Source organism: Paralichthys olivaceus, chromosome 16 (assembly GCF_024713975.1).
Source record: "Paralichthys olivaceus isolate ysfri-2021 chromosome 16, ASM2471397v2, whole genome shotgun sequence".
NCBI classification, from domain to species: Eukaryota; Metazoa; Chordata; class Actinopteri; order Pleuronectiformes; family Paralichthyidae; genus Paralichthys; species Paralichthys olivaceus.
Genome location: NC_091108.1, coordinates 16,599,135 through 16,626,742, shown reverse-complemented (window position 1 = coordinate 16,626,742; position 27,608 = coordinate 16,599,135). Strand labels below are relative to the sequence as shown.

General features: G+C 39.3%; 2 protein-coding genes and 1 long non-coding RNA gene across 16 annotated transcripts in view; 1 reads left to right on the top strand and 2 right to left on the bottom strand.

The window, feature by feature from the left end:
• tnk2b (tyrosine kinase, non-receptor, 2b) overlaps positions 1-6,720 on the bottom strand; it is a 54,772-nt gene extending 48,052 nt beyond the window's left edge. For 10 of the 12 annotated variants that reach the window (XM_069511928.1, XM_069511938.1, XM_069511934.1 and 7 more), the window contains exon 1: positions 6,369-6,714. The gene's annotated coding sequence lies outside the window, so the exon portion shown is untranslated. Of the gene's footprint in view, positions 1-6,368 lie in introns of all 12 variants that reach the window. The other 2 variants (XM_069511929.1, XM_069511936.1) reach the window with 2 other exon arrangements.
• On the top strand, positions 262-2,043 carry LOC138405181 (uncharacterized). The gene is made up of 2 exons (XR_011238865.1): positions 262-502; positions 764-2,043. It is a non-coding gene; the product is annotated as an uncharacterized lncRNA (long non-coding RNA).
• Positions 6,721-8,528: 1,808 nt separating the features above from the next.
• LOC109641300 (transferrin receptor protein 1) lies at positions 8,529-26,331 on the bottom strand. Of its 3 annotated transcripts, none has more exons than XM_069511924.1 (18): positions 26,178-26,331; positions 20,325-20,359; positions 18,569-18,806; positions 18,116-18,305; positions 17,759-17,984; positions 17,551-17,673; positions 17,302-17,397; positions 16,220-16,359; positions 15,915-16,066; positions 15,684-15,803; positions 15,367-15,452; positions 15,201-15,264; positions 13,742-13,809; positions 13,526-13,593; positions 13,292-13,385; positions 12,997-13,218; positions 12,189-12,347; positions 8,529-11,839 (listed from the first exon to the last, which is right to left on the bottom strand). In XM_069511924.1, exons 2-18 carry the CDS (start codon positions 20,355-20,357, stop codon positions 11,597-11,599), a joined length of 2,322 nt encoding a protein of 773 aa, XP_069368025.1. In that variant the 5' UTR covers positions 20,358-20,359; positions 26,178-26,331; the 3' UTR covers positions 8,529-11,596. The 3 variants fall into 3 exon arrangements, with proteins under 3 accessions (XP_069368025.1, XP_069368026.1, XP_069368028.1); XM_069511925.1 differs by having other exon boundaries at positions 20,325-20,362; positions 26,178-26,279; XM_069511927.1 differs by lacking the exon at positions 20,325-20,359 and having other exon boundaries at positions 26,178-26,309.
• Between the last annotated feature and the right edge of the window lie 1,277 nt (positions 26,332-27,608).

The following is a 27,608-nucleotide window of genomic DNA, read 5'->3' as shown; positions in this document are numbered from 1 at the left end:
ACACCCACTCAACAGTGACAGCTTTTAAGTGACAAAAAATCCATTATTCATTTATCGACATGCACCACTCAGAGGGTAAAAACAGTAAGCATCATCTTTTTCTACTGACAACCGTCATGAGGGCGACATCACACGACCCCAGTGGATTTTACAGTTTGTTATGCAACACTCCACCAGTGGGCAGGACGGGGAGGGGAGGGCAGTTCATGGCTGCAGCCCCCACCCTGGCACTTTAAGACAAACAAACACCACCCTGTCCCTAGAGAGTGTACGAAAGGCCAAAAATAAACTGTTGCACACGCAGCGGAGCTCAGAGGCCACTTCAAACCCTTCAAGATCAGCTCTCATGCTGAAGTGAGGCCAGCTGATCAGCAATGTCAACAAGAGAGCACTGTTCGCTATCTCTTTATTACAGCTAGTGCAGGGCCCATTGTAAACCTGGGCTGGTCTCTTGTTCTGTGTGGATGATCTGGAGCTACTTCACAATTATTCCTTGTCATCAGTGAGTCCTCCTCAACAGTTCTGCAATATAATGTCACTTTTTATTGTGTGTGCTGGACGTTGTGTGCATAGTGTTTTATCAACAGTCTATGTTGCAGAGTGAAGTTGGAAAATGTCCTACCTGGTATATCTGCAGATAGATTTTACAGTCAGTTTTTTTCATAACATGAAACTGAATTTACTTCATTACTTTTCACGTGTGGTTTGTATACAAATTTGAATAATTTACTTAACTGCTGTTATTTATTTTCATATATTGCAGGTCGGCTATTTCAGAGGTCTGTTAAACAATCGCCACAATCTTCACACCCAATTTCAATTTTTTTGACAAAAACCAACATTGACCTTTCCTTCGAAAACATTGCCAAACAGGAAGTGATTCTACAAATGTTGTCACCATGATGGACATCAGCCACCATCACAGCCTGATATGGTGAAATAAATGTTCAAAATCATCTGGCAGTGACTTTGACCCAGTTGCCGACCACTGCTGTCGTTTATCCGAGGACACTGAAGAAGAGATGTTCAACTCAGACTGAAGGCACATCGCCCCGCTCACCACTGACTGTTACAGAGCACTGACGTCTGTTCATTCAATTTGTATTATTACTGAACATATCCAAATTGCAGAATCGGTACTGCACTTCCCTGAGCAGTTTACAATACACATGCCATGAAGTCCATACGATGAATGGTTTGTGAGACATGCGTTCCATATACAGAGACGGAAAAGCAGACGGACAAACTTGTGGATTATTTTAGTTTTTTTCCGATTTTGATGTGGTTTGCAGTTTGACGCGCTCAGGATGAGTCTTCAGCGGCCTTTTTTTCTGCACTGTCCACAGAAAAGCCTTTCATTCATGCTGCCCTATCTATGTGGGACTACTTACAGAGGAACAGTGTGTATATGGCAAAAATATAACAGAAACATATTAGGTACTTGTAACTATAAAGCTTAACCATAGAATAAAAATGGATATATAGATAGATAGATAGAATAGAAGACTCAGGACCAAAACTAATCTAGTTTTAATGCGGTTTATATGGACACTGAATGATATCCAATAATCATGCTATTGTTGAAATGAGGGAGGAAGTGACAGGTCAGGACGTCTGTATTCTCAGCAGGGGACAAAGGAAAGCTGCTTTCAGTGGGACATGTGATACAGCAGAGGACAGCTACACTTTCTCTACAGTAGAGAAGACAATATGAAGAGGAGAGGTGAGTGAAACCCAATCTTCTCCAACAAAGGAGACAGGAAATCCACTTCTCCCCCTGCTGCGTCGCACACAAACATTAGGTTTGAGTAATACAGCAGAGAGAAAGAGGATATTGCACACAATGTTTATTATTTCATTGTTTTAATACTTCCTGGATTGATGTCATACCTGCAACCCACACATGTAGACTGATGTGTGGAAACAACGTTGGTCATTGAAAAGCTGTCGGACAATACAAGTGTTATAGATAAATTACAGGGTTATACACAAAATCAGTCTGGGGTTCTCTCTCTTACTAATAAAGATAATCTCATGAAAATACTTAAATTGTGTTTGTTTTCAATTCTTTCTGACTTTATTTCCCATTCTCTGGCAAGTTGTATTTTTTCTAAAATGGCTCACAAAGTGTATAGTTCATTTTTTTTTAAAGGATTAGTCATTTTTTGAAAACAGCTGGGCACTGTACTTTTTATTAAACATTACTCAAACAGGAAAGAGTGGATTAATTCACGCTCTAATGAGTCCTTGCATCCCCAGGACAATGTATCTCAGACTACATTTTATTAAACTACATTGAACATTTGCTTTTTATTTTTTCAAACCTTGTATAAGCTCTTGTATAAACTGCCCCCCCGTTTTTTCCTTTCTTTTTTTCTCTCTCTTTGTTAGAAAAAACTATAAAATTTCAAATAATTCACTGCTAAGATGTGGCTCATTTATGTGTTTTTAGTCATTTTGGCACAGAGGATTAGGCTCTGTTGAACAAACAGGATTACTTCGTTGTCGGTTTTCATCTTTTCATGGGGATTCAATGATAGTAAAAATAGAACAAAAAAATGAACAGCTTCATTCATCTACACAAATTATAAAGTTAAGAGCAATAACATTGGAAAAACGGTAAGAGAATCATAAGGGCTTCAGGTCTTCATATTGTTATTCACACGATGAACAGTTGAGATGGAGGCAGCATTGAACGTCTTTCTGGCACCGACATCCCTAGCTGTCGTTATTTATCACTGATTTAGACTTGCAGAATGAACTACAGCCTGATCTGCTCTGATTCATCAACTGTTATGAGGGATGTTTCAATCATTCAGGAAGAAGGTGCAACACTTCAAGCTGTAACATCCTGTTAGAGAGTTGGCACTTCTCATATTTGGCACAATACCCGTCGAGCTAACTGCTCGCTGGGCATCGAGCCAGTATGGATAAACAGTTTCCTCTCAAATCCATTTTACACGTCCACCTGTAATCATACAATTGTTTAATGCCAACATATATCTGGTTCCTTTCATCTTCAAAGACTCTTTTTATACAATATATCAGACTGAAGAAGCACCATGAGTGATAATTGTATCGATTAGTTACAACTCCCTCATTTCCACTGCTGTGGTAAAACATTAGCAGAAAGTCTGTGGCAAAAAAGATGCTGAACAAGTTTATCCTCTTTCCAAAACATTTTGCTTCATGTCTGCCTCAAACAAATACATCTACCAACATCTTATCTGGGTCATCTGAAGGATACGGGGCACATGAGGCAAACTTTCAGTTTGGTCCCTGTCCTATTCCAGGACAAAACTGTAAATTAAATCTCCTCCAATAGTATCAAGTGGACAGAATCTTGAAATAGTCTGCACTCAAATTAAATCATAAATATTCCCTTTGTGGCAAAATTTACTCAATAAATACCAGCTGAATAGAGGGACCCTTAAACCCCTATGTTTGGTTACACTGTAGACACGGTAGACATACCAGTCTGACACAGGCAAACAAGAGCAAGATAAACACATATTTCTTTGTGCATTCTTTTATACTCCCTCTCTTTTTCCATAATTGCAATTTCGCTCAGTATGAATCAGTTCCACAGAAACCTGTTGTAGGTTATCATTCTGCATTAAGATGATTGTTAAAAGAATTTCAAAACCAAAATCTACATCTACAGTCAAAGGTTCAATAGTTTACTCAAGCAAACATTAAGAGTAGACAATATATAAACCCTCTCTGACAATGAGACACACTACCACATTATCTCTTTACGGGAAGGAGAGAGATGGTGCAGTTTCCCAACCAGGATTCGGTGTTTCTCAAGAGTGAAATGATCCCACAGACCGAGCTGTTTGTTTATGTGAGCACTTCCACTATCACCATAGACCAGCGAGGCCCACTAACCACTGGAAGCAAGTAACAGAGTGAACTACTGAAACATTTATCTACTGCCTGTGAAAAGTGAAAAGAGAAGATATCTCAAATGTTTTCAACCTTTTGGAAACACATGATAATGAATAATGTAGAGAATATAATGGATAGAGCCTGACCGATTCATGGGTTGACCTATAACATCAGCTGATATCGGCCTTGCTGGTGTGGTTTTTTTAAGAAAACTTTTACGCAATGAATAAATGAATTACATTTGTGTTAACATTTTACATAACAAAATATTCTCTTAATTCAAATACACCGTTTTATTTTTGTGTTTCATTTTAATTTATAGTATTTATAAATAAGTTTATGGTTAAACTGCAAGATATGAAGCCTCAATTAGATGTATTTGTCATAAGGGTTTGAATAGAACATCTTAGGAATCATTGCCAAATGTATTTTTAATTTATATATCTTCTAATATATCAGTATCAGATATGTTTCCTCCCTGATATCGATATCAGCCCCTAAAGTTACATACAGGTCGAGGTCTAATAATAAGACTTTGTTCTCAAATCAGTCACATGGAAATCAACTATGTTTCTCTACAAATTTCAACTTTTACCACAACTCAAGTAATCTTTCGACACAGGTATGGAAATGCTTCAAACACAACCAAACAACCAAACCATCACAAAGACCCTAACCCCATGTGGTGTTGCCTGACTTATCACCAGTCTACTGTACGAGAGTGACCTGGACTTTAAACTGACAGTGGGTCAATTTGATTTTATAGTCAACACTGGAAACATAACAGGTAGTTGTACCAATCAAATATAATGTATCTGCAAATGGCTTACATAATGCTACGCCTAAAACTATGAGCATTACTCAAAGACAGATAATGTGTGTCTGATGTATGAGAATTAGAAAGAGAAAAGGGTAAATAGTGTTTCCATTAAGAAAATTTAAGCATAATATACATATATATATATAAATAAATATATATAGAGAGAGAGAGGGGGGGGGGGGTGAGAGAGAAAGAGAAAAAAATAGGATGAAAGAGAAAAACGAAGCATGTGGGAACAGGAAAAGCTAATCTGCATATTTAGTCAAACATATTTTCTGTCCTTGGAGATCTGATTTCTTAGATGAGATTTTGTTGTATAAAAAAGGCAAAGCAAAAGTTTTTTTGATTTAAAATACAAAGTGGCTCTGCTGCTTGCGGATCTTATTAAACTAATTCAATTAGTTGCAAAAAGTCCCCAGAAAAACAGGCTTCCCCATGATGAGGATCCTCCCTCACTAACTATAAGACATACATGTGGTGTATGTATTCATAGTTTTTCCCCATCTGTCTCCATGTCTGGGGCAAGTCGTGCATTATGGCTTTACAGGCAATGTTTGCTACCAGGGCTGCATGGCAATATGGCCAAAGATGATCAGTTGATATCAGTAATATGATGCATGTCACATTGTTATTTATTTTAAGACTGGTTTATTTCCCTGAGTGAAGTTTGTAGTTTTAAAGTCTTCTGTATGAGCAGAGGATGACAAACACTTGATATAAAACAAAACATTTTACAAATCTGTGGTCGATCAATTAGGTTTTATACTCCTCACTGTGCTTACACTATACATTATATACATATTATACATATTAGACTTTTGTTATATTGATATCAATTATATTATGATCATTATTAGGAGAAGAGGTTCATGTGAGTTTGTTTGTTAGTCACAAAAACTACTAAACAGATTCCCACAAAACTGATCTATAACCAGGAACTATATGTATTTAGACATAAATTAACCAAATACAATTTCTATTGATGCTAAAAGGCATCGGGAGCATTGTAGGAGTAATGTATTATCTAATTAAATTATGTTTTACATGTTTAATTAGCATTTTTTCTCAGGATGCTGGAGGGAGTGGCATATCGAGGAGACCCCACTGGCTAGTTTGTTAAAAAAATAGACTATAAAAAATGACAGGGGCACATTAGGGGCCAATCACATTTCAGCTGGGGCCAGTGCCCCCGCCCCCCCCCCCCTGATCCGCCCCTGCTGGAGTGATCAAGTACACCACCTGAAACCACAGCAGCTGACCAACCACCATCATCCATTATACACACCAGTCAACATGTCTCCAGGAAAACGTTCCACTGAGACCCTTCAGGTGTTTTTCCACCTGCAGCTACACACCAGTGCTACACACCTGCAGCTACACACCAGTGCTACACACCTGCAGCTACACACCAGTGCTACACACCTGCAGCTACACACCAGTGCTACACACAGTCCAGCTCAGGGTGTGCAGCTCGAACCATCAGAACCTGAGGTTGTGTCACTTCAGGGTTTCACGACAGAGACAGTGACAGCTCTCCTCTGCAGGTTCCTTCATCCACAGCCTCAGGATACACTGGAGACATGACAGCAGCTGCACACTGATGAACTGAAGCCCGCAGTGTTTGCCTCTGTGTGTGAGTGAAGGTACTGTGTCTTACCTGTCAGCCTCAGAGACTCAGCCTCAGAGATCCAGCCTCAGAGACTCAGCCTCAGAGATCCAGTCTGTCACTTGCTGTCCCTCCGGTGCGTCTCCAGCTACACGCTCACTCGCTCCGACATGTCCGACCACGTGAAGGCTCCTGGCGGCCGAGGCATGAGTGAAGCGGGGAGTGGATCAAAGTTTGTTGAATGGTTCACTGTCACCAGCCCCGTCCACCCACACACTCACACTGACACACACACTCACACACGCACGCACGCACGCACGCACACACGCACACACACACACAAACAGCCCGGGTGTGTGTGTGTGTTCAGGCTGCGTCAGTGCCATACTGTCTTTGTACGACACAAAGATCGTCTGTGTGTCAGATGAAGGATCACTCCACTGAGGAGAGACAACACTTGTTTTTTTCTGCAGATGTAGTCAGTCAGTCAGTCAGTCAGTCAGTCGGGTGCACCCCGCCTCTCACCCAATGTCAGCCCCCCAGGGAACGACAAGGGATAAGCTGTATAGATGATGGATGGATGGATGACACGTGCCCACTTCCTCCCATTTCCCAGAAATGAATCCAAAATACCCTGGATACAAACAAATTTCAATTAGTCAGAGTTTGCACAGTAGCAATCAGGGGATGGAGCGATGGTAGCGAAGTCCTGTCGATTCACACGCTTGAACAATCATGAGTCAGTCTTATCTTTAAATCGTGATGTTTCACCTCGTTTATATACCATCAAATAACTCATAACTTATAAAACTAATTCAAACTGTAAAAAAATGGCTCTTCAAACATCATCTGGTCTGGGTCCTGCCCAGTGTCCATAGCAGTTAGAGAATTTGTTTACATGCAATATCCAAGTTGTAGGAACTGCAGTTTTTTGATAAAGGTCAAATGTATCATAACATATATAAATACTTGTATACGATGCAAGCACGATACAAGTATAATATGATATGATACAGTAGAAGACTTGATTAATCCCTCAAGGACGAAACTGAATGTTGGACAAACAGGTAAAAGAGAAAATCATGTCTCAAGGGAGTACAACCATCTTCTTAATAAACACCATCATCAACAGTCAACAACACTGTTCACACTGCAGCAGCTCAGCATAACAGGTCTGTCAAACTAAAAACACTAAAACTATTGTAAATTCAGTGTTCACCTCCCACAGCTAACCTTTGCCAGGAGGTCCTGGTACAAGTCTGTGTTCTGCATGTCCTTGTGGCAGCAAGAATCAGCAGCGAAGTGAGCCATCTTTGCTTCTATCACATCTCTGGTGCACTTTCAGGGTATCAGCCCACTCTTAAAGGGACATGCAACCATTTTGCCATATTACTCCACTTGGTGGCTGCAGCCTCAACTGACACAACTTTGTAGCAAGTATTCAGACATGTTAAATTCAGAATATTGGCTGCTCTTTCACCAAGCAGACCAGAATTACTGAGGTTATAAACTTTCAAACTGCAGAACAACTAGTGTGATACTAATTACTGCCCCTTCACAGAACCTTTTCAAGATTTATGACAGGAAAAGGTTTCAGACCATCAGATGACCACCTCCTATTCAAGTATCAATAGCTCAGTATAGTGGGAGCCCAAAATGTAACAATAACATTAACTCTGAGCCCATCGTGTGGTCAAAAAGTGTCCCTACAACTATATTCTCTGAACGTTCCTCATGCAGTCATCACAGCAGTAAGCACAATAAGGAGTATTGAGTGTTAACACATCTTAGCCGATCATTTGAAAATCAAAAAACTGCATAATTTATCAATATGATGAACTCTACATAGCACTTTGAAAGAAGCCCCCCCCACATGTTTAGTTTTTCAGACAAAACTGAAAATACATGCTGTGTAACTTTAGCTTTACCGTAACAAGCAAACACTATATGCTATGGGAGTGATGGCATCAAGAGTTGCAGTGAATTTATATTAAATAACTCATTTGTTTCTTGTCTGTACAATGGGTCATGCAGTTTCTTTTTAAGATTTAACATATTCCAATTTTAATTTTGCATTAAACACCTACATTTTTTGTAAAGTAACCAATTAATTAAGGTTTAAAGTGATTTATATTCAGTCATCAACAACCTATAGTCATGTAAATCTACAAGATAATGTGTAAACTAATAATCAAACCACAGCTCAACAGATGTGACATGATTGTTTATTGCAAAAAAAAGTTAAGCAGAATTGTATACAATGTGAATGGGAAACAATGCACATTTATTTTAAACACCTTCAAACCTTTATCCAAGTTGAATAGAATTAGGAATGCCACTCCAAATAAACAGAAACAAATTTAGCAGAAAAAGCGCATTAGAACTGCAACCTCCTCATCCATGTGCCTCATTCCAGCCCAGCAGATCAGATTATCACTCACATAAGATCATTTTTAAATGGCTTCTGAACTAAAACAGGTTTTTCTATAAAGGCATGACATCAGGAGGTTTGCATAAAGAAAGCACTAAATTAATAATGCTCTGACCAGATTTAGCCGCTGAAGGAAGAAGAACCATATCAACTACTGTAACATTCAGTGTAACATTAATATTGATTTCTCTTCCAAGATTTTTTTTAATTTTCATCCATCGTGTAACCTTGTTTTTAATCTAAAGGTGTTGTATCATAACAGGCATTAACACCAGTAACGTTTGATTCTAGTCAACAGGAAAATAAGAAAATACAGAAATGTCAAAACTAAACAAAAACAAGCCGAAACACCTTTTAGTATTGTTTGTGTTGAAACTTCAACAATGCAATCACAAAAAAAAAAGGCACGAGGAAATCGCTTAACAAGAATGAACAAATAAAATAGAATGTACTTTCACAATGACTTAATAATTAAGAGCAACTCTCATATTTGCAGAGTGGCCATGTTTTCTTGCAAGTATTGAACCACACGACTAAGCCCAGCTGCCCCACACAGGTTTGTGTCAATTAATCACGTCCATACAAAAAATACATGCGATTAAAAATTAGACAAAAAGCTCAAAGAAACCCAGAACTGACGTACAGTTCGATTTACTTACTAAATAAGATAGATGGAATTTTTGAATAAGCGCTGATGTTGATGAAATGTCATCACACTATCTGTGAGCAGAAACTGTACGCTGCAGTCTGAGAGGAAATAACATTACAGCAAAGAAGGGATCAAAACTTGCAGACCACATGTGCATTGTGTAGCAATATATACACAAATTATGGGAAACACTGTTCCCGATAATAAAACATCCACCCCTACAGTGAAATATGGAGGGCACTGCCTCCGATACAGACACACACTGGTAGGTAAGAATTACCTTTTACCCCACATTATGGAAGGCACTGCTCCCGATAACGCCGGACGAGAAGTGTACATGTACCAAAGACCAAGCACTGACCGGAGATCAGCTGTAATGTTTGACCAATGCAGAGTCATTATGTCTTATTGTCGTGTGCAGTGTGGTCCGTCTGTACGGTCAGCATGAACACTTCTGTTAGCAGATGCTGCTTTTGTCATTTCAACAGTATAACTGTCATAATTATGGAAGACACTGCTCCCGATAATGTTAGGACAAGAAGTGTGCATGTACCAAAGACGCAGCACTGACAGGACGCCCAGATGTAATATTTGTCATGTCTGACCAAACCAGTATCAGTTATGTTTGAAAATCAGACTCTTCTCTACAAGGTGTCAGAATGTTGTTGTGTGCAGTACCGGCCGCCGGTCAACATGAACACTTCTGTTAGCAGATGCTGCTTTTGTCATTTCAACAGTATTACTGTCATAATTATGGAAGGCACTGCTCCCGATAATGTTGTCAGGACAAGAAGTGTGCATGTACCAAAGACCAAGCACTGACCGGAGATCAGCTGTGATGTTTGACCAATGCAGAGTCATTATGTATTTGCAAACTGAACAGGTTTGCTAAGAAGAGTCCGATTATTGTCGTGTGCAGTGTGGTCCGTCTGTACGGTCAGCATGGACACTTCTGTTAGCAGATGCTGCTTTTGTCATTTCAACAGTATAACTGTCATAATTATGGAAGACACTGCTCCCGATAATGTTAGGACAAGAAGTGTGCATGTACCAAAGACGCAGCACTGCCAGGACGCCCAGATGTAACATTTGTCATGTCATGTCAGTTATGTTTGAAAATCAGACTCTTCTCTACAAGGTGTCAGAATGTTGTGTGCAGTACCGGCCGTCGGTCAACATGAACACTTCTGTTAGCAGATGCTGCTTTTGTCATTTCGACAGTATTACTGTCATAATTATGGAAGACACTGCTCCCGATAATTACTCATTTTATTTATAAAACGCAATTAAAAAAAATAGATATATTTATAGTGATCCCTGCCACTGATAAATAAATAACAAAATAAATAGACATACGGTTTTTGTTTCAGTGCCACGTGGTTGGAGACCTTCGCCTTTGCTTTTTTTTTTTTTTTAAAAAGGCAGATTTGCTCTCACGTCAGGAGGTGGAACATATGAATGAGGACTTGAGATTAATGCAGCTTGATTGTTGGAAACTGGCAGCAACCAAAGTGGATTCTCCCAAATATTCTAGGTTTGTTCTGCAGTGTTACTGTAAATCAATTTTGACCTCAGATTTCAGCACAGTATGAAATTATAGCTACCAACAACCCAGCTCAGGTTCCAAAGAGCAATGTAAACTCATTAGCTTATTGTATTGTACTGAACTTTTATGTTGCATGAACCTCTAAAGCTGGTTATCACAGTCATTCATGTGATTATGACCCAATACTGTGCTGAAAATGAATCGCTGTCACTACATCTACATGCACCGATGTAAGTAGTACTGCCACATAATGTGGGAATTTAAAAAGGAAGCCGTTATTAGCACCAACGTATTGACGATTGTGGTATTCAAGTACCACATGTTGAAGTAAAAAAATCTCTCTCCGCAGTGTGGGGAAAAAAATGGACCTACTGAACTTAAATATTAAGGCGGAAGGCTGCTGTATAATTTCGTATGGCTTAATGGGAAATTAAAAGGGAGACGAAGCAGATTATCACTGAAATGTTGAAAATTACGTAACAGAGGTGATGACTGAAATGGTATCCATTTAGCAACTGCTTCGCTTTTATCAATTCCTAAGAATACTCATTCAAAAAGCTGTAACTGGCTGTCGGTGACTTGTAACAGCCTACTGGTTTTCACGATGCTAGTTGTGAAGAGGTCCAAACCATGAACAAGGGAGGATTAATTTTTTAGATCTCTTTCTCTAAGGCCCAGATGTCCCCTGCTAGTGAGATGGCACAGCCCTGGATGGTCCAGGTTGCCAGGGCAAACTGGTGGCGAAACAGGTCGGCGTCCCCCTCTGGGCTGTCGGTCCTGAGGATATCGAGATGGTTGGACAGAGCTGCGAGAGTGTGTGCACCAGAGCCCAGGAGGATGTGGCGGAAAGGACTGTTTGTGGGAGACACGTAGGGCGACAGGAAGTTCCTTTCCACCTACAGAAACAAGCAGAGAAACACGGGACAATGAGGAGATGTTCAATGTTTTTGTTTTTCAAAATCACTGGACTAATTTTGCCTAACTCAGTTAGAGAAAACTAAAGAAGCAGTGAAGCTAAGAAGGAAATGTTTTTTGCCACACAGGAACTGTGACAGCTAGAACTATTTGTCTGGAACAAAAATGAAAGTACAACCCTCTAACTTGCATTTTCATTATCAGTTCAAAAATTATTGTCAGCTCTTGACTAAATTTTACCCACATGTTATTGCTTTGTGGGGTATATGCCACCATGTTTATGAAGAGCTCCAGAAATCTTTAATGAGCCCTGAACTATAGCAGTCTTACCGTCATTATGCGGTCATTGAGGATGCGGCACTTCTCAATGTTATTCAGGTCACTGTTGTCGATGTCTTTTGCCAGTTTCTGCGTGGCACGGTTAAAGGAGCCTGAGGCCGTGATCAACCACTTTACAGTCAGGGACTTGGGCAACACCTGGGGCTTCATCTGGGAAGACAACATCCACAATGTTAAAATGCTTCTTTATTTGTCTTTTTAAGCCAAGTTGACCTTTATTTCTTCAACAACTTGCCCATAACCTATTAAGATCAGATGTGACGTCTGCATATATACACACACCTTTAAGAGCAGTTGAGATTTTCTGCCAGTATAAACACCTTCAGAATCAACATATACATATGTATATATCTCTAAAGCTGGATGCAACATGGGCATCTCATCCACAATATCATCGTTTTAATGAAATACTTGTTGGAAAGGTAAAATGCATACTGAGAACTGTACTTTGTTTATTTGTTAGTGCGCCTAAGCCAACAAGAGTTTTTAAAGTTGCATTTCAGAAAATGGCTTATGATTTAAGATATGGGAGTGATATTGAAGAATTGAGCAAACTTTATGGAAAGGGCAATGATTTGCAATGAAACCAAATGTTTAAGTTATCAAAAGTTTTTTTATTTACATTTTATTTTAAATATCCATCTGCTTCCGAGGTGGAGAAATTATAGCTTTCGTAAACGTCAGCAACGTCTTCAGAAAACCCTCAGGTTTCAGGGTTTGTGCATTTTTATTCAATGCCTCAGGTCTTAGTGGGATTAAGTGTTATTAGTTTGCATGATTATAATAACTGGAAACTCACCCTCTGAATATTTCCGACTTTCACTTTGATCTGCGACACCTGAAAAAGTATGCTCCTGCTGTACTTCAACAGGTCCATCTGCAACAGATGATCATGGACCAGCCTCAGCGCTATGTGACCTGCGAATCGGGCTGCTACTTCTGCCAGCTGAGGGACTTGGTTGGTGGTGGCGAGGTTCAATTTTTCCTGGGTGTCCAGCATTGTGCCAAAATACTGGTAGACCTGAGAAGGAAAATTTACAAGGTTGACCTGGGTTATAGATACAATATGTTTATTTTAGTCGAGCATGACTTACTTCGCTACCAGAGGCAAATCTAAATGAGAGCGAGGGAATGCCAGAAAAGGCAAGGAAGGGATATGCAGCATTATCCATCTTCAGAGGCTCCAAACTGGAAAACAAATGACAGAGAAGATTAAGTAGTGGACATTAGCGAGCATAGATTATGAAAGCTACCTTTAACATCCCAGTGTGGATGTGATAAGGAAAAAAAACCTTTGCATGGGAATGCTACACCCTGATCAGACTTACATATTTGTGTCCCAGTTGCCTTTTGCAAACTGAGAAAAGAGAGAGCCATCGTTGTTTGGGCCATCCACCTGAGGACCAAACAATTGTATATGTACATTATCTCAACACTGAAAAAACATTGAAATATGGATTTATTTTTGCTGAACAAAAACTGCAGGCTTGTGAGATATGCCCCTTGAAATTTGATTCATTCAAAGTCCTCGTGAGAGGGTTTACCTCTGTCAGCATCCTCTCAATCAGGCTGTGCATCAAGGGGCTGGCTGCTACTTTAAATCCACTGCGACCTGGAGAAGAACAATTTCATTCAGTCATTTTTACACATCCAGCAGAAACAGAGCAACATTCTTCACTTGCGTCAAGTCAAATATTCACTCTTGTAGTCTCTACCTACTCCTAAGGGAAATGTGTGGACCTTTAGCTGCTAAAGGCGCCGCTATGTTCAGCAGCTAGTCATCGACTGTGTTCCTCAGCCCTTTAATATTGAGCATTTGGTATACAACTGTTTTTACTCGCATTCCCTTTATCATATTTTTAAATTGTCATTTGGACTGATTTAAACTGCTCTTACATAAGTCAATCTCAGATATGGGGACCTTTAGGGCTGGGCGATAAAACGATAGCAATAATTATCTTGATACAACTTTTTCTCTGTAGAAATTTAAGACATGATCGATATAATGTCCATAGAACTCATTCTGTTCATGTTTTAACAGACAACACAAACAGCCAATGAGAATAGCACCGCACCAAACCAATCGTGTGACTGGAATAGAGTAACAGCTACGTCGGGTTAGGTTGACGCGCACAGCATGAAGCAGGAACAGCACTAATGTTTGGGCTGCTGCATAGGGGTGACATTATGCACAAAAAAACGATCTGGAGACATGATCCAACATCATCGATTAATAACTAGATACATATGATTATCAGTTCATGTGTGAGTGGGGGCAGAGGCAAGCAGACACACACAAGACAGAGTTCTTCCCGCATATTATGACGCAACTGAATTGTTGCAGAAGCAGCGACGCCCCGTTTATCCAGGAACATAAATATGAACGTGTGAGTGATTAGAAAACATCAGAGGAGCAGGGTCACTTGTTTTTCCAGTTTGGGCGACAGTAAAAAAAAACATGACAGCCTCCACAGAGAGGACCCCCCCCCCCCCTCAATGTAAATATAACATTTTTAAATATAAAGGGCCCATTCTGTAGTAAAGAAAACAACAATTCGTAGAATTTAGATGAAACACCAGTGAAAACATCACTAGGATTATTTTATATTCAATTTCTGCCAATTGATCCATTTCACCTAAATCTTACACACTGAACCTTTAATTTATATCCAGGAACGATATCGATAGGAAGATATGGAAAAAATCTTATCTTATTAGAAGAGTGTATAACTCCCTCTTAAAGTCACTCAAGCTGCACATACTCAGATACCAGTCCCCCTAAATGTGCCTGATTTTTTCCCCTCAAGATACATAAATTATTCCTTGTTAAATTGATGAAAAAAAAACATGTCACAATGTTATAGAAAGCAATTTAATTTGGATCCTCCCCTGATCCACTAATGACCAATACAACATCCTTCTTCTAAGTCGTGTGGTAATCTGTCCCGTAGTACTATGTAGCTAAAAACAAGGTAATAAGAACCTGATTACGGAGATAAATACCTGTTACAATCCCATCCAGGTTGATGAAGGAGAAAGCTTTCATGTTCAGAGTGGCCATGTAACCCTAGATCAACAAAGAAAAACAAATGAAGTACAATCACATTCAGTATGATTACTACATAAAAGCTGCTAAAAGAGGTCACAAAACTCTTCATTCAATTCTTACCTCCAACCACTCGGTGGCGCCAACACTCCCATATTCTCCTGCACTCCAGCTAGCAAACACAATGCTCCTCCTTGGCTTGAATCCATCTGTGAAAGTGGATGAAAAACGCATGTTAACAAATAGAGTAATTTTGTTTCGCTTGGGATCTGCTCTATTTTTACTCTACTTCCAAGGGGTTTCTTTACCAGCTCCATAATATGCATTAGGCAGGATCTGATCTGAACGTTAAGTGCACATCCATTTAATAAATACTACTTTTGGGTCAAAATCTCAACATTTCATATGAAATGTTACATCTGCAGCCACAAGAGACTTACCATTCTTCACCATGTCTGAGATTGCACGAGCCAGCTCAACAAGGACGCTGGTGCCAACGGTTGATGCAGCAAAACCTGGACCCCATGCATCCCTCTGTGCACCAATGACCAGATACCGATCTACATTTGAAAAAATATATATATATTTTTTAAGACAATGGGAAGACTCATCACTTGCATTATTTTCAGTGAACAAACAGTATTTCTTTTTCAGAGAGCATCTTATTTTACCTGCATCCACGAAGCCTTTGATAACGCCAAAGACGTTACTTATCTTTTTCTCAGCAAGAACGTTGTTGACCTCTAAAGTAATGACATCGCTCTCATTTCCTAGTTTGTGGTAGCATCCCCATTGTACCGGTGTAGCCTGACCCCCCAGCTGCCTGTAGGACATACAGAATAGACACTGTGAAAGCTACCTAAAACAAAATTTTGAGTGCAAGCACAGTATTTTAAAAGGCACAACATTCATGATGACCTTTCAAGATTTCCATTTCTTTAGGGATAGTGTTTCAGATGGTCCATATGCACCTTACCTTAGAATTCTCGTAGCCATGGCTAGGTTGATGGTCTGAGCCAAGATTTTTGGTAGGCCTGAAGACTCGACAGGGGGGAACTGGGTGTGGTTGAAGGAGGGGAAGCCAGGGGTGTAGGGATCCCCAGAACCCATGTGGACCTGTGACAGACAAAAAGAAGTGTCCTTGATCCGTCCTGAGATCTAATCACTTTAAAGGTAGTCTGGGTCATCAGCTCCCGAGGGGTCAGCACCACACCCCGGGTTGAATGCACCCGAATGCATTTTGGCAGTGGTGTGAGATGTATGTGGCCATTTTCTTTTTGCCGTGTGATTGAAATGCATTCTGGGCCACACTGAAGGAATGCCTACTCAGCTGCTGTTGTCTGACTTGCTACAGTTAGCAATGCATCTAAGTATTTTTTACTCTTCTCAGTGTCCAAACAGTGATTTGTTTGTAGAAACCACAATATTAACACTGTCCTTCACATAATGATTACCATTTCTTTCCTAATATGTAAAATGTCTTCTAATAGCAAAGCTGCACGTAGATCATGGATTCTCCTTACTCATCCCTCTCTCACGCCAGCACATAAACACTGTCACCAAAAATTATCATTTAGTCTTTGCGAACAATAAATCTGATCACAGGCCACACATCGAATTTAGATTGCTAGATGTGTACATGTGTACTTAGAGCTGACCACTCTTGATCAGATCTTAGTGGAGCTGTCCCTGGGTCCATGGCCAGATGGAATTTATTCAATAAAACCATTATATTTACCGTTATTGGAATGGAAATATTGCTTCTCAGTTTCAGTGAAACCAAAGCAGAAGGACTTAAACACCATATACTTGAGCATTTGTTTATTTATCACAAGTCATACTGCCATCACAGTATTAAAAAACATCGCATATTTTCCAAATATCATGAAGCTCTAGAACCCATATATCAATGTATTGCTGGCCACCAGCAAAAGTGAAATCCTCCATAAGGTACCTATAAATATATATTGTATAATACCGTATGAACACAAGAATCTAAATCTAAATGTTTCTGGATCTTATTTTCGAACATCATACTTCTGAAATGTCATCACTCACATGTCCAAAGAGCTGAGTCTTGTCTCCAATACTGTAATCAGTGGGGTCTGCGTAGATTAACACAGCAGAGGCACTCATTTTTGCAGCATTGGCTACCTGTAAGCAAAAACAAAAAAGATGGAAAATTAACTTTACATATTCACACAATTTTCATAATATAATTCAATAATTATTTCTTCTTGATATGGAAAAGATGAAGTCTAGAATTTGCATCAAATTAAACTAATTTTTCTTGCTGAAACCACCCACCTTCTCAGCATAACTGATATGACCAGCTCTGACCAGCAGAACTTTGCCACTCAGGTTAACGTTACTGTCCTTCAGCCTCATCAAGTCATTTTCCTGTCCGTAGTGTGCATACACAACAGTACCCTGTACCAAAAACACAAACAAATCAATGAGTGCATTTTTCTTAATTAATACATTTTTTCCTGACTTAATTTAGCGTGTAGCTCACCTTTGCGTTTCCAGTGGCACTGTAGGACAGGAACCCCTCTGGATGCTCCTCTGGCCCTTCCTTGAAAACAAATTTGTTGAAGCCAGAAGCTGGGGGGTCCTGGACCTTAACAAAGTGCACATCAGACCAGGGGTCCATCCTGTATTCTGTAAACTTATTGAGCACCTTGTTCCGAAGCAATTCATCACCAGCAGAACCAGCACGGTGGCTGTTACTGGAATATTCACTGCAAAAAGTGGAAAAACTAATTATTACGATATAATACAAATAAAGAAAATATCCGTGAGTGGCCATTTTGTAAAGACACAGACAGGGCCTCACAAACTCTGCAGGCAGTGTGCAGGGATTTAGATTTACCTAAAGGCTCCTTCAAATTTGGATGCACTGAGTTTTTGAGCCAGGAGGCTTTTGACATCATCCCAGTCCATGAGGGGGGCAGCACCTGTCTCGTAGGCTACAGGAGAATCTCTCACTTGATTACGGACTGAGGGAACTGGAGGGCTGGGAAAGTCCTTTTTTCGATGGACCAGGTAGCCAATCAAGTACCCTGAAAGACGCAGTGGCAGCAAGTAAGGAACAACCTTACCAAAAGACAGTCGATAACAGAGAACAAAAGCATAACTTTGTCCACAACCGTGCACAAAGCATAGATTGGGAAAGACATACTGTCTTCCAAGTTGTCTTATATGTGCTATATGAATAAATTGACATTCCAATAACACAAATACAGACCAATATTTATCAGTCAGTAATCACTGCGGAAATTTTAATGAAAGATTCTTCATTCATTCATTCAACAACCCTGCTTACCGATGATGAAGATGAGAAGGGTTGCAGCTGCCATGAAGCAGAGGTTCTTAGGTGAGCGTCTAAACCTTTGAGTCATGTAGGGTTTGTGGGGGGAGTTGTGATTGAGATGGTCTCCAACTCCATTTCCCCCAACTTCCTCATCCATGTCAGAAGACAGCTTCATCTCCACCTGGCTGGTGTCACCTTCCATGTTCTGCGTCAGGTTGAAGCGTGTGTAGGAGTGTGGCTCCACATTAAGCTGTAATGGCAGAAAAAGTCAAGAGTAATGAATTTAAGTAAAACTATGTTGACAAAAGATGGATTCAATGATCAATGGAATTTTGTGATATATTGATTGGCTTCAGATGACAAGGAAATATGTTTCTATGGGTTTGAAGGTTTAACAAATATTCATCCTTAAAACGTTGTAACATAAGCTATTCGGAATTTCTAATAAGCCACACTTAGGACAAAAGGATTTCTAAGTTGTAGCGAATGGGTTTACTAATGCTAATATACCCTTTGTTCAGGTTTATTTGATAAGTTGATGGATTACATTAGTCGCTTTGTTGATTTAGCAAGAACTTCAATTTATCTTTTAGACCTGTCCGATGAATCATCTGACCATGTATATACAGGAAAAACAGACTCAGAGCCTCTATGTAAGTACCACCAAAAAAAAGATTAACAGTTAAAGTTAGACTTAATGGATTTTGTTTCAACAGTTCTTTTTTCCAAAAAACTCAAAATAGATTTTTTCATTTCACTTTCATCTTTTCCCTTTCGCTAGCTTTGATTTTAGTTTAAACAAAGTGACACATTTAAATCATCCTGTAGTGCGCATAGGCTCCTTTATTTTTTTTTCCACAGTATGATAACACTTGACGTAAACAGTAAATTGTCTTATCAGTATTGCTAACACTTAAGAGCTTAGACTATTTACAAAAGCGCAAAACCATCATGTTCCAATATGAACACAAAAAGATATCTGCAAATATTGAACGTTAAGCAAAATTGCATAACAAAAACTATTGCAGCTTCCTTCTGAGAAGCCAAATTGCATAACAAAAACTATTGCAACATCATTCTGAGAGCTTAAAAACTGGGAGGACCTGCAGAACGGAAAATGGGAAACCACTCCCGTCTTTAAATATTCAAAATAAACAATTTTTTACAAGCAAATTGCTGCTGAGACACAGCAATTTGTCAAAAAAACTTTCACATTCTTGCAAATATGTTATTTCAGTCAGTTTTCTTTAAAAAGCTGTCAGAGGAAGTAATCAAGTTAATTTTGTTGTATAGTTGACATTGTGGGAACACTTGAGTTCATATTAGCATGAGGCTTTGTGTTCTTCAGTTCAACTACAGTATATCATATGAGGCGCTTGGCTGAAAATTAGTCTGTTCTTAAGTTACTAGTTTCATGACAGTTAGACAGAAAACACTACTTTAGACAGATCATTTTTAGCAAAAATGAGGGCTTAATTTGTAAACAATACAAAAACCTAAGCATTCTGCTTGCAAGCATCTTACACAAGTTGGCAACCCATCGAGTCTGCAGTTATGAGAATTCACAAGGATTAAAGAATTTCCAATTAAAAAACAACAAGTATGCATTTGGTAATATTAGATGTCATGCTGCAAAGACGATTAACACCAGCCAAACAGACATTTCACATTCAAAAAAGGCAAGAGGTACAAATGATTAAAATGACTTAAATGTATTTAGATAAATAGATTTTAGGATTTGGGTTGCAGTTAGACTTCAAATACTCACAAGTTTGGATATCTTTGTCCTTGCCTGGTCCATTGCTGCTTCACAGGATATTGAAAGGGGATGCAAACAAAAAAGTCAGAATTGTGTAGTGGCTATAAAATAATGACTTTTAAACAGCCACATTCAAATCTAACAAGAATTACTATTTCAAACTAAATTAAACACTCATGAGTATTACATGAAGGCTTTACATCATTACAGAAAACATTGTGTTACCATTTCACTTGTGGAACCGGGTGTCCAAATATCACATCCAACCTATTGGCCAAACACCCTTCTTTGCTTCTAACTAGAAAGACTGCACTGTTTCTTCAGACAAAAGACCAGTGTCCTGCACAGGTCAACACAGATTCCATGCCATGTGAACTCTATCACCAGAAGAATACAATAACAGAATAACTAGCTTCCCACAAGCTTCAGCTCAAGCCTCAAGCCAAACAAAGTAAGGTTCAGCTTAACAGGAGAGCAAGAACTGAAATACAAGTCTTCTGTATATTTTCTTAAATATGATAATGCACAACTTGTGGAATAAGAGCCATGCATCTGAGAGTCCTCAGGAGAATGACCTGCTGTGTATGGTGCTTCAAATATGGAAGGTCAGATGAGGTCATAAGTATTGCAAAGCATTTATGATACAATAACATAATAATAATCCTAACCTGTTTGCTTTCATATATGATACATGTCTACAGTGCTTACAGAAATAATACACTACAATTCAAAAGTTTAATATAACCCCAAATGTTTTTGTTGTTACTTAAATGTACAGTGTAATGTCTAATCATACATCAAGCATATAGCAAATATAATCAAAGAAAGTTATCATAGAACCATATTAACCCCTGAAGTTAATCTAAAAACTTTCACAAATTCACGAGAACATTAGGAGTCGAATGCATGTTTGAAAGCAGTTTGTGTGTTTTTAAGCAAGATTACACAAAAACTACAGGACATATACCACAAAACTTGTGGAGAGGTTACTTTAGGGGTCAGAGAAGAACCCATCAGATTTTGGTGCAGATCAGGAACTGGGCGCAGATCTAGGAAATGTTTTATCACTTTCTTTAGCATCCCAAGATTTTCACATTTTCACTGATTTCCCAGGGAATTATTCATTCACATTTAGGTAACTGATTGCTATGTGTGCAATTCGGTGCAGCTTGACTGAATATAAGGGGACTATTTGTGTAGGTATGCACCCTACGGAATGTCAAGTTCAGTATTAGACATTATGTGATTTCATTGACATGTCACCTGCATCATTTCTTTTTATAAACCTGATCTTAAATATTCTGAGGGAATGCCAGTACATAATGCTAAATAAATTATGCGAAGAGTTTCTAAACTCTTGCCTGAAGCAATTTGTTTTGTTCTTGTCACCAAAGAACAAAACAAGTTAGACCAATGCATTTAAGGGATTTTCTCATTTTTAACCATATGCCGGTTAAAAAAGGTGTTTCCGTGAAAAGATGGCAGTATGTCAACTCCTTATGCTGTAAAAGAAGAAATCTTTATCTGACCCTAAACCCAGTTGTAGTGAGCAGACCGGATGATTTCACTGACCAAGCTCACATGACTTCTTCTGCCCTGTCTGACCTTCAGAAAAGAACAAAACCTCTCAAAAACAAACCATGTCTTATCAAACCCTAAAGAAGGTTAATCCCACAGCGTTTAACTAATCTTGTATGCAAGAAGTATATGGCTTCAGGGATTAAACCAGTTAAACTTTGGACTGAATCAGTTACTGAGAACAGTTTCATTGACAGTAGGACCAAGCAAAACCGACATGCTTAAAAGGGTGTCAAATTTGGCTCACGACCAAATATGTTGCATGATCTGTTAAATAGATTCTGTAATTACCTGTTCTATGTAAAACAAAGTAATGGAACAGAGGTTAAGCTAAACAAGAGGCACAATTGATAATAATCGCATTGATTATGATGTGTGCTGTGCAGCCAAACAGAAAAATTCTTAATGACCCTTCTGGTCCAATTTGCCAGCTCCACTGGAAGGAGATCCCAAACTGGACATTGCGTGAGGAAAGCTTGTGTGGGTAAATGCCAAAGGGGACACAAACCCTCATGCAGACATTCCCACCCCTAAAAGCAGAGCCAGAAAATAGCCTTGATGAGCTCCCAACAACATGCTTCCAAAAACACATAAATACTAAGCCTAAACTTTCGCTCCAGGCAAATGAGTGCGCTGGATTGGTGGAACCTGGCAAGACAATTACTTTGCCTCACAAAACATTTTGGCTATTCTAGGTATCATGACACACGGCTAACTTTAGAACATGGCTTGCCCTCAGACAGCCTGAACTCAAAAAAGCATAACCTATGAAGGTCACAAACTAAAGTTAACTACAACTAGTTTATGGACAAAGAAGATTGCTAGCACATAAGCCTACTTTTCAGCACAACCTGAAGACATTCACCAATAGAGATTTTAAAAAGTGGCATCAGGCCAGGATTAGTTGCTTTGTAAAGCTAATTGTTCTCAAAGGTGAACAGAACTATGTCTATAATCTTACATACCAAACATGCCAGGCCTTAGCAGAGCTAATACTTTAATCAGCTTATGTGAACTTTTAGTTGAGAGACATATGGATATTAGCAATATAAAACATTTGGATAATGTATATGTAAATACTTTAAATGAAGCATCCTTGATCAGGTAAATGTTCACTCTCTGAACTAGGACTTAGAGATATGACTTGTATCTCCATTTAATAATTTTAGACATGCCTGTGCAACAAAGATAGTAAATGCACATTTGAGTCACGCCCTACTGGGAAGAACAAGACTGTCAAGCTGGCTTGGCCTGTTTGATGGCGTTGTTAAAAAAAGGAGGGCAGCATGAAGTGGCCTTCACAATATTAAAGGATAAGGACATCTACATACATCAAGACCATTCAAATATAAAGTGAAACCACCCTGGATGCTCATCTGTTATAGGGATTTTTTTTCCTCCACGAATATTGCAGACCATAATGAACATAAAAGCAAAAGAACATAAGACACTGGAAATAGTTGCTTTTGAGCAACAAAAAAACCACATTGCTTTATACTTGGTTGCTAAACATTTGGCAAGGAAACCTTTGTTCTAACATTATGAAATCACTACTACTGAGCATCACTGAGTAAACACACTTATTTCACTGGAAAGGACAGCAATGTGCAGTCATGTATTTGATGCTACACAATTCCCAATGATCTCAACTTAGAACAAAATTACATGACAATTATAACTAGCTACCTTGCAACCTTGGACACATTTGCCAAAGGCATAACATCATGATGGCTATCATTACGGTGATGAGGACCAAGCCTATTTATCTAAAGGGCTCTGCCATCAGCAAGTGGTCAGGCTGTTATTACACCTGTACTTTACTGAAGTTGTTTGTGAATATTCAGCTGTTGTCGCAAAAGAACATGCTTGGCAACACTTGAAATCACCCAGAGTGATCTGATACCAAAATTCATAAAATAGGACCTGATTTTATCAAATTTACCATTTGGTCAGAAGAAACCACCTCTTCTTTAAAAAGAGCCATATCAACAACTAACTCATGAAGCATCCCAATACCATACAATTGAAACACACGCAGCTGATAAGGAAATTAAAATGAAATGTATAAAACTTCTTTTGAGCAGTATACGCACTCATGTAAACAAAAATAGAGTAAATTAAGTTGAATTATTTGAGAATATGGAAATACACATAATTCATTGTATAACATTTGTACAGACAGATATTTTATGTAAAATATATTATGGTGGTTTATAATCAGTCATCTATTATTTGATCAGAGGCAACCAGATAACCTCCAGGTGACAGGGCAAGTCTTCGGCAGTTAAACCTTGCATCATACTTCCCATTGTAGTGTATTGCACAAAACATGGCAGTTAATTGCAAGTGAAAAAAATGAGTGTGTGTGTTTCCTTTAAAGCTTTGAGTGAATTTATACACAAATGCAACTGAAAAAACACATTATGGTACCTGTCACATGCAATTATAAAGATAAACAAAGTCATATGCAAATGTAACATCTTCTCTTCTTTGTTTAGGACTTTATTTTAAATGTTATCCTTGCAATCAAAATCCTCAGTAATCAAGACCATAAAACCGACCCAAATACAAGAAATTTCACAAATTTGTTTCACCGGACCATTGTCCGAGTCAGCAATTTGTAAACTAGCCAGGGGGAAAAATTTTTGTTGTGGCAGACGCGGGAAATTGTTAAAAGGGGAACAGTGTGACGGTGTAAGGGGAGAGAAAAGGGGGAGAAACGAAGATGGTGAGGAAAAAGGGAACAGGGGGGCGAAGGGGAGAGAGGTCGGTGGGGGGAGTCGGAGTCATTGTGTAGTGGCAAATCATGTGAGAGTCACATTGGGGAAAAACTGCCCTGAGAAGCTCAAGGGGGGAAAAAAACAGATCAGGCAGAAGTAGAACAGTGAGGCAGGCAAATCCCATTTATCAAGGGCCTGCACCAGTGATGCAGCAGATTCTGAATTACACACACAACTTACAACACAGGACGTAGCTGTGTTCGACGCAGACGAGCCAATGATCTTTGCGATGATATAGATTGTGGTGGCTTGTCTTCCTTCAATGTGCCAAACCTTGCTGCCCCAAGGGTGCGGTGACTTCGGTGTGTACATATCTTCCAGGCTCACTCTTTACCGTTGTGCTTGAGGCTAACCGAAATGTGTCCGTAAAAAATGACTAAGACTAAAATGACCAAGACTAAACCGACACTGAAGCCAACCTATTTAGATCTGTTTTTAATGTGTGATGAATGATGTGGAAGCCGATATGTAAGGTGTCTTTGAGCATTGTTCAAACCACTATATATAAATGTATTAGTGTATTAGTAGTACAAAAAAAATGCAGTCATGTCTGTTCTGAACACACATACTGCATAGAGATAAGGTACAACTACTTTACTATATGTTCATGAAATTTGATTTGTATTGCACACAAACCACAATTTGTCTCATAGGGTTTAACACTCACTCAACTAGAATGAGGAAAAACTACAAAACTCCAAACTACAATTCTGCATAGTTAAAAATACAACGGATGCAACTTGATCTTAAAATTAAAGGACAGAGAGATACTTTATAGCTCCCGAGGGAAATTTAGGCATCCATTAACAAAAACGGATTTCGACGAAAACACAAAACTTAAGTTAGGAAAAGATATCCTATAATCTAAAGCACTCATTAGGAATAAGTACAAGTGTGTTTCGCTATGGAGGCCGTGCAAATGTTCAGCTTTATCAAACAATACTTAATATAGGAAAAGCTACGGTCCATTCAAGCAGCTGTCTGTGTTAATGACAGCTCACTCATAACCGAACCTATTTCCTGTTCCACTCCCCCACCAAATGTTAGCTTAACGTCCCCGTAGCATCGCTAGCTTCACCTGCATGTCCACCTGCAGTGTGATGGCTGGAGGTCAGGGTTAGCGTTAGCATGTCCCTGTTGTCAGGCAAGGTCAGTAAAACAGTGTCCTGACAGCTCTGGCGGGGACACGGCCAGTGTAGGGTTGCCGTGCGTGACTTCCGCCTCGAGTCGTGATGGCTCCGTTCTATCGGCAACGTGACAGCGGCGAGGAGCCTCATCTCCACTAAGGTGGCCTGACCGCCGCCACACTCTACCACACCACGACGTTAGCGTCTCATCCTTCACGTTCAAGTTTGACAGCTAACTCAAAATGGACAAATGAAACCACGCGACATTGTCACGATTATTATTATTACCGGAGAAAAACGCGGGCTCGTTCACGTGCTTCCGGGTTTAGATCTCTTATTAAACAGTTTAATTCTCCGGTGTCGCGGCTGAATCTCACCTTCTCTTCTCACCGGCTGAACTGTGACACGCGGCGGAGCTCTTCGGAGTTTCTCCCGCTCTCTGGGCTCTTTCACGAGGTGGCGGTGTCCTTGGCCACGCTGCTTCTATTTATAGCTGCGGAGCTGTTCCCCTTCATCACTTCCGCCTTCTCTTCTTCTGTAGTGTTCAGCGGCTGCTCCACTGCCACCTATTGGGCGGAGGCTTCATCTTTATTCCTCCCACAGACCATAAAGAGATTCCTCCACAAACTCCGCACCTCCTGCTGGACCGTGGCCTACCTGTCTGGACTCTGTCTAGAACACCCCCACAGTTTCTCTCACAGTGTCTGTGTCTTGATCGTGTAGAGGCAGTGACAGAGAAGATGAGAGGAAAACTACACGGACATCCCCTCTCATGGATTTGTGCCATCAGCTACCAGACTGCACAACGCCGCAGTCCCCACAGGCTCAAGCTAAAATAGTATGCTGCACATACTATTTATTGCACAATTACAATAACAACTTTTAACTTATTATTGCACATTTAGAAAAAACAGCCTTGCAAATCTCAAGTTTTACTCTTTACTTACTTTTAATTATTTCACCCTTGTGCTGCTACTTTTAATTTCCCCTATGGTGGATATATAAAGGTGCAACTTATCTCATAGCTTACCTCTCGTGTTTCCTCCATTCAATGCAAATGTCAAATGCAAATGCTTGAACCCCCTGGTTTGGATAAGTTGATGCTAAAATAGGATTTCCAATATCTGATATCTAATGTACCAATGAACACAGTGCCATGCTATTACTATAGAGTAAATTGACATTATTATCAATAACAAATTGGACATACTTAATGTATTAAATGTATTACACTGTAGTGCATTTAAAACTGAGTGAAACTCAACTGTACACACAAATGAGAAATCTGAAGTGCTTTTCAACATTTCAGTTTTGTGACTTTGAACTGTAACTACGCAGCATGTACTGTGTTGCTTGTCGTAAAGATTTTTGCAGCATCTACCTCTGAGTTTTTTAGCAGTAAAACTCCAGTTTCTGTTGTCTGTGCAGAGCCAGTGGCGTTTCACTTGTCTGTGACTCAGAGGGCTCTACTGTCGACAACATATAATCATCTAAATGCATAAACTTACCTGGATTTAAGTGCAATATAATGTTAAAATGTCCAGCCCATCTACCCTCATTACAATATTACATTTTAATGTGGTTGGATGACAGACAAAATATTTCTGCTGTTTCTATATTGTGTCCTTGCAGCTTCCAAAAAAACTGTCCTTGTGTCTCCTTTTAAGAAAGAACCTTTTTTTTTTTTTTTTACATTTTACATTTTGTCTCAATTTCTTCTACCACATCAGCATGTGTTGGAAATGACATGCTACTTATCCAGAAACTTCCTGGTCAGCTGTTAACACTACACTACTGTGGCCATGGCA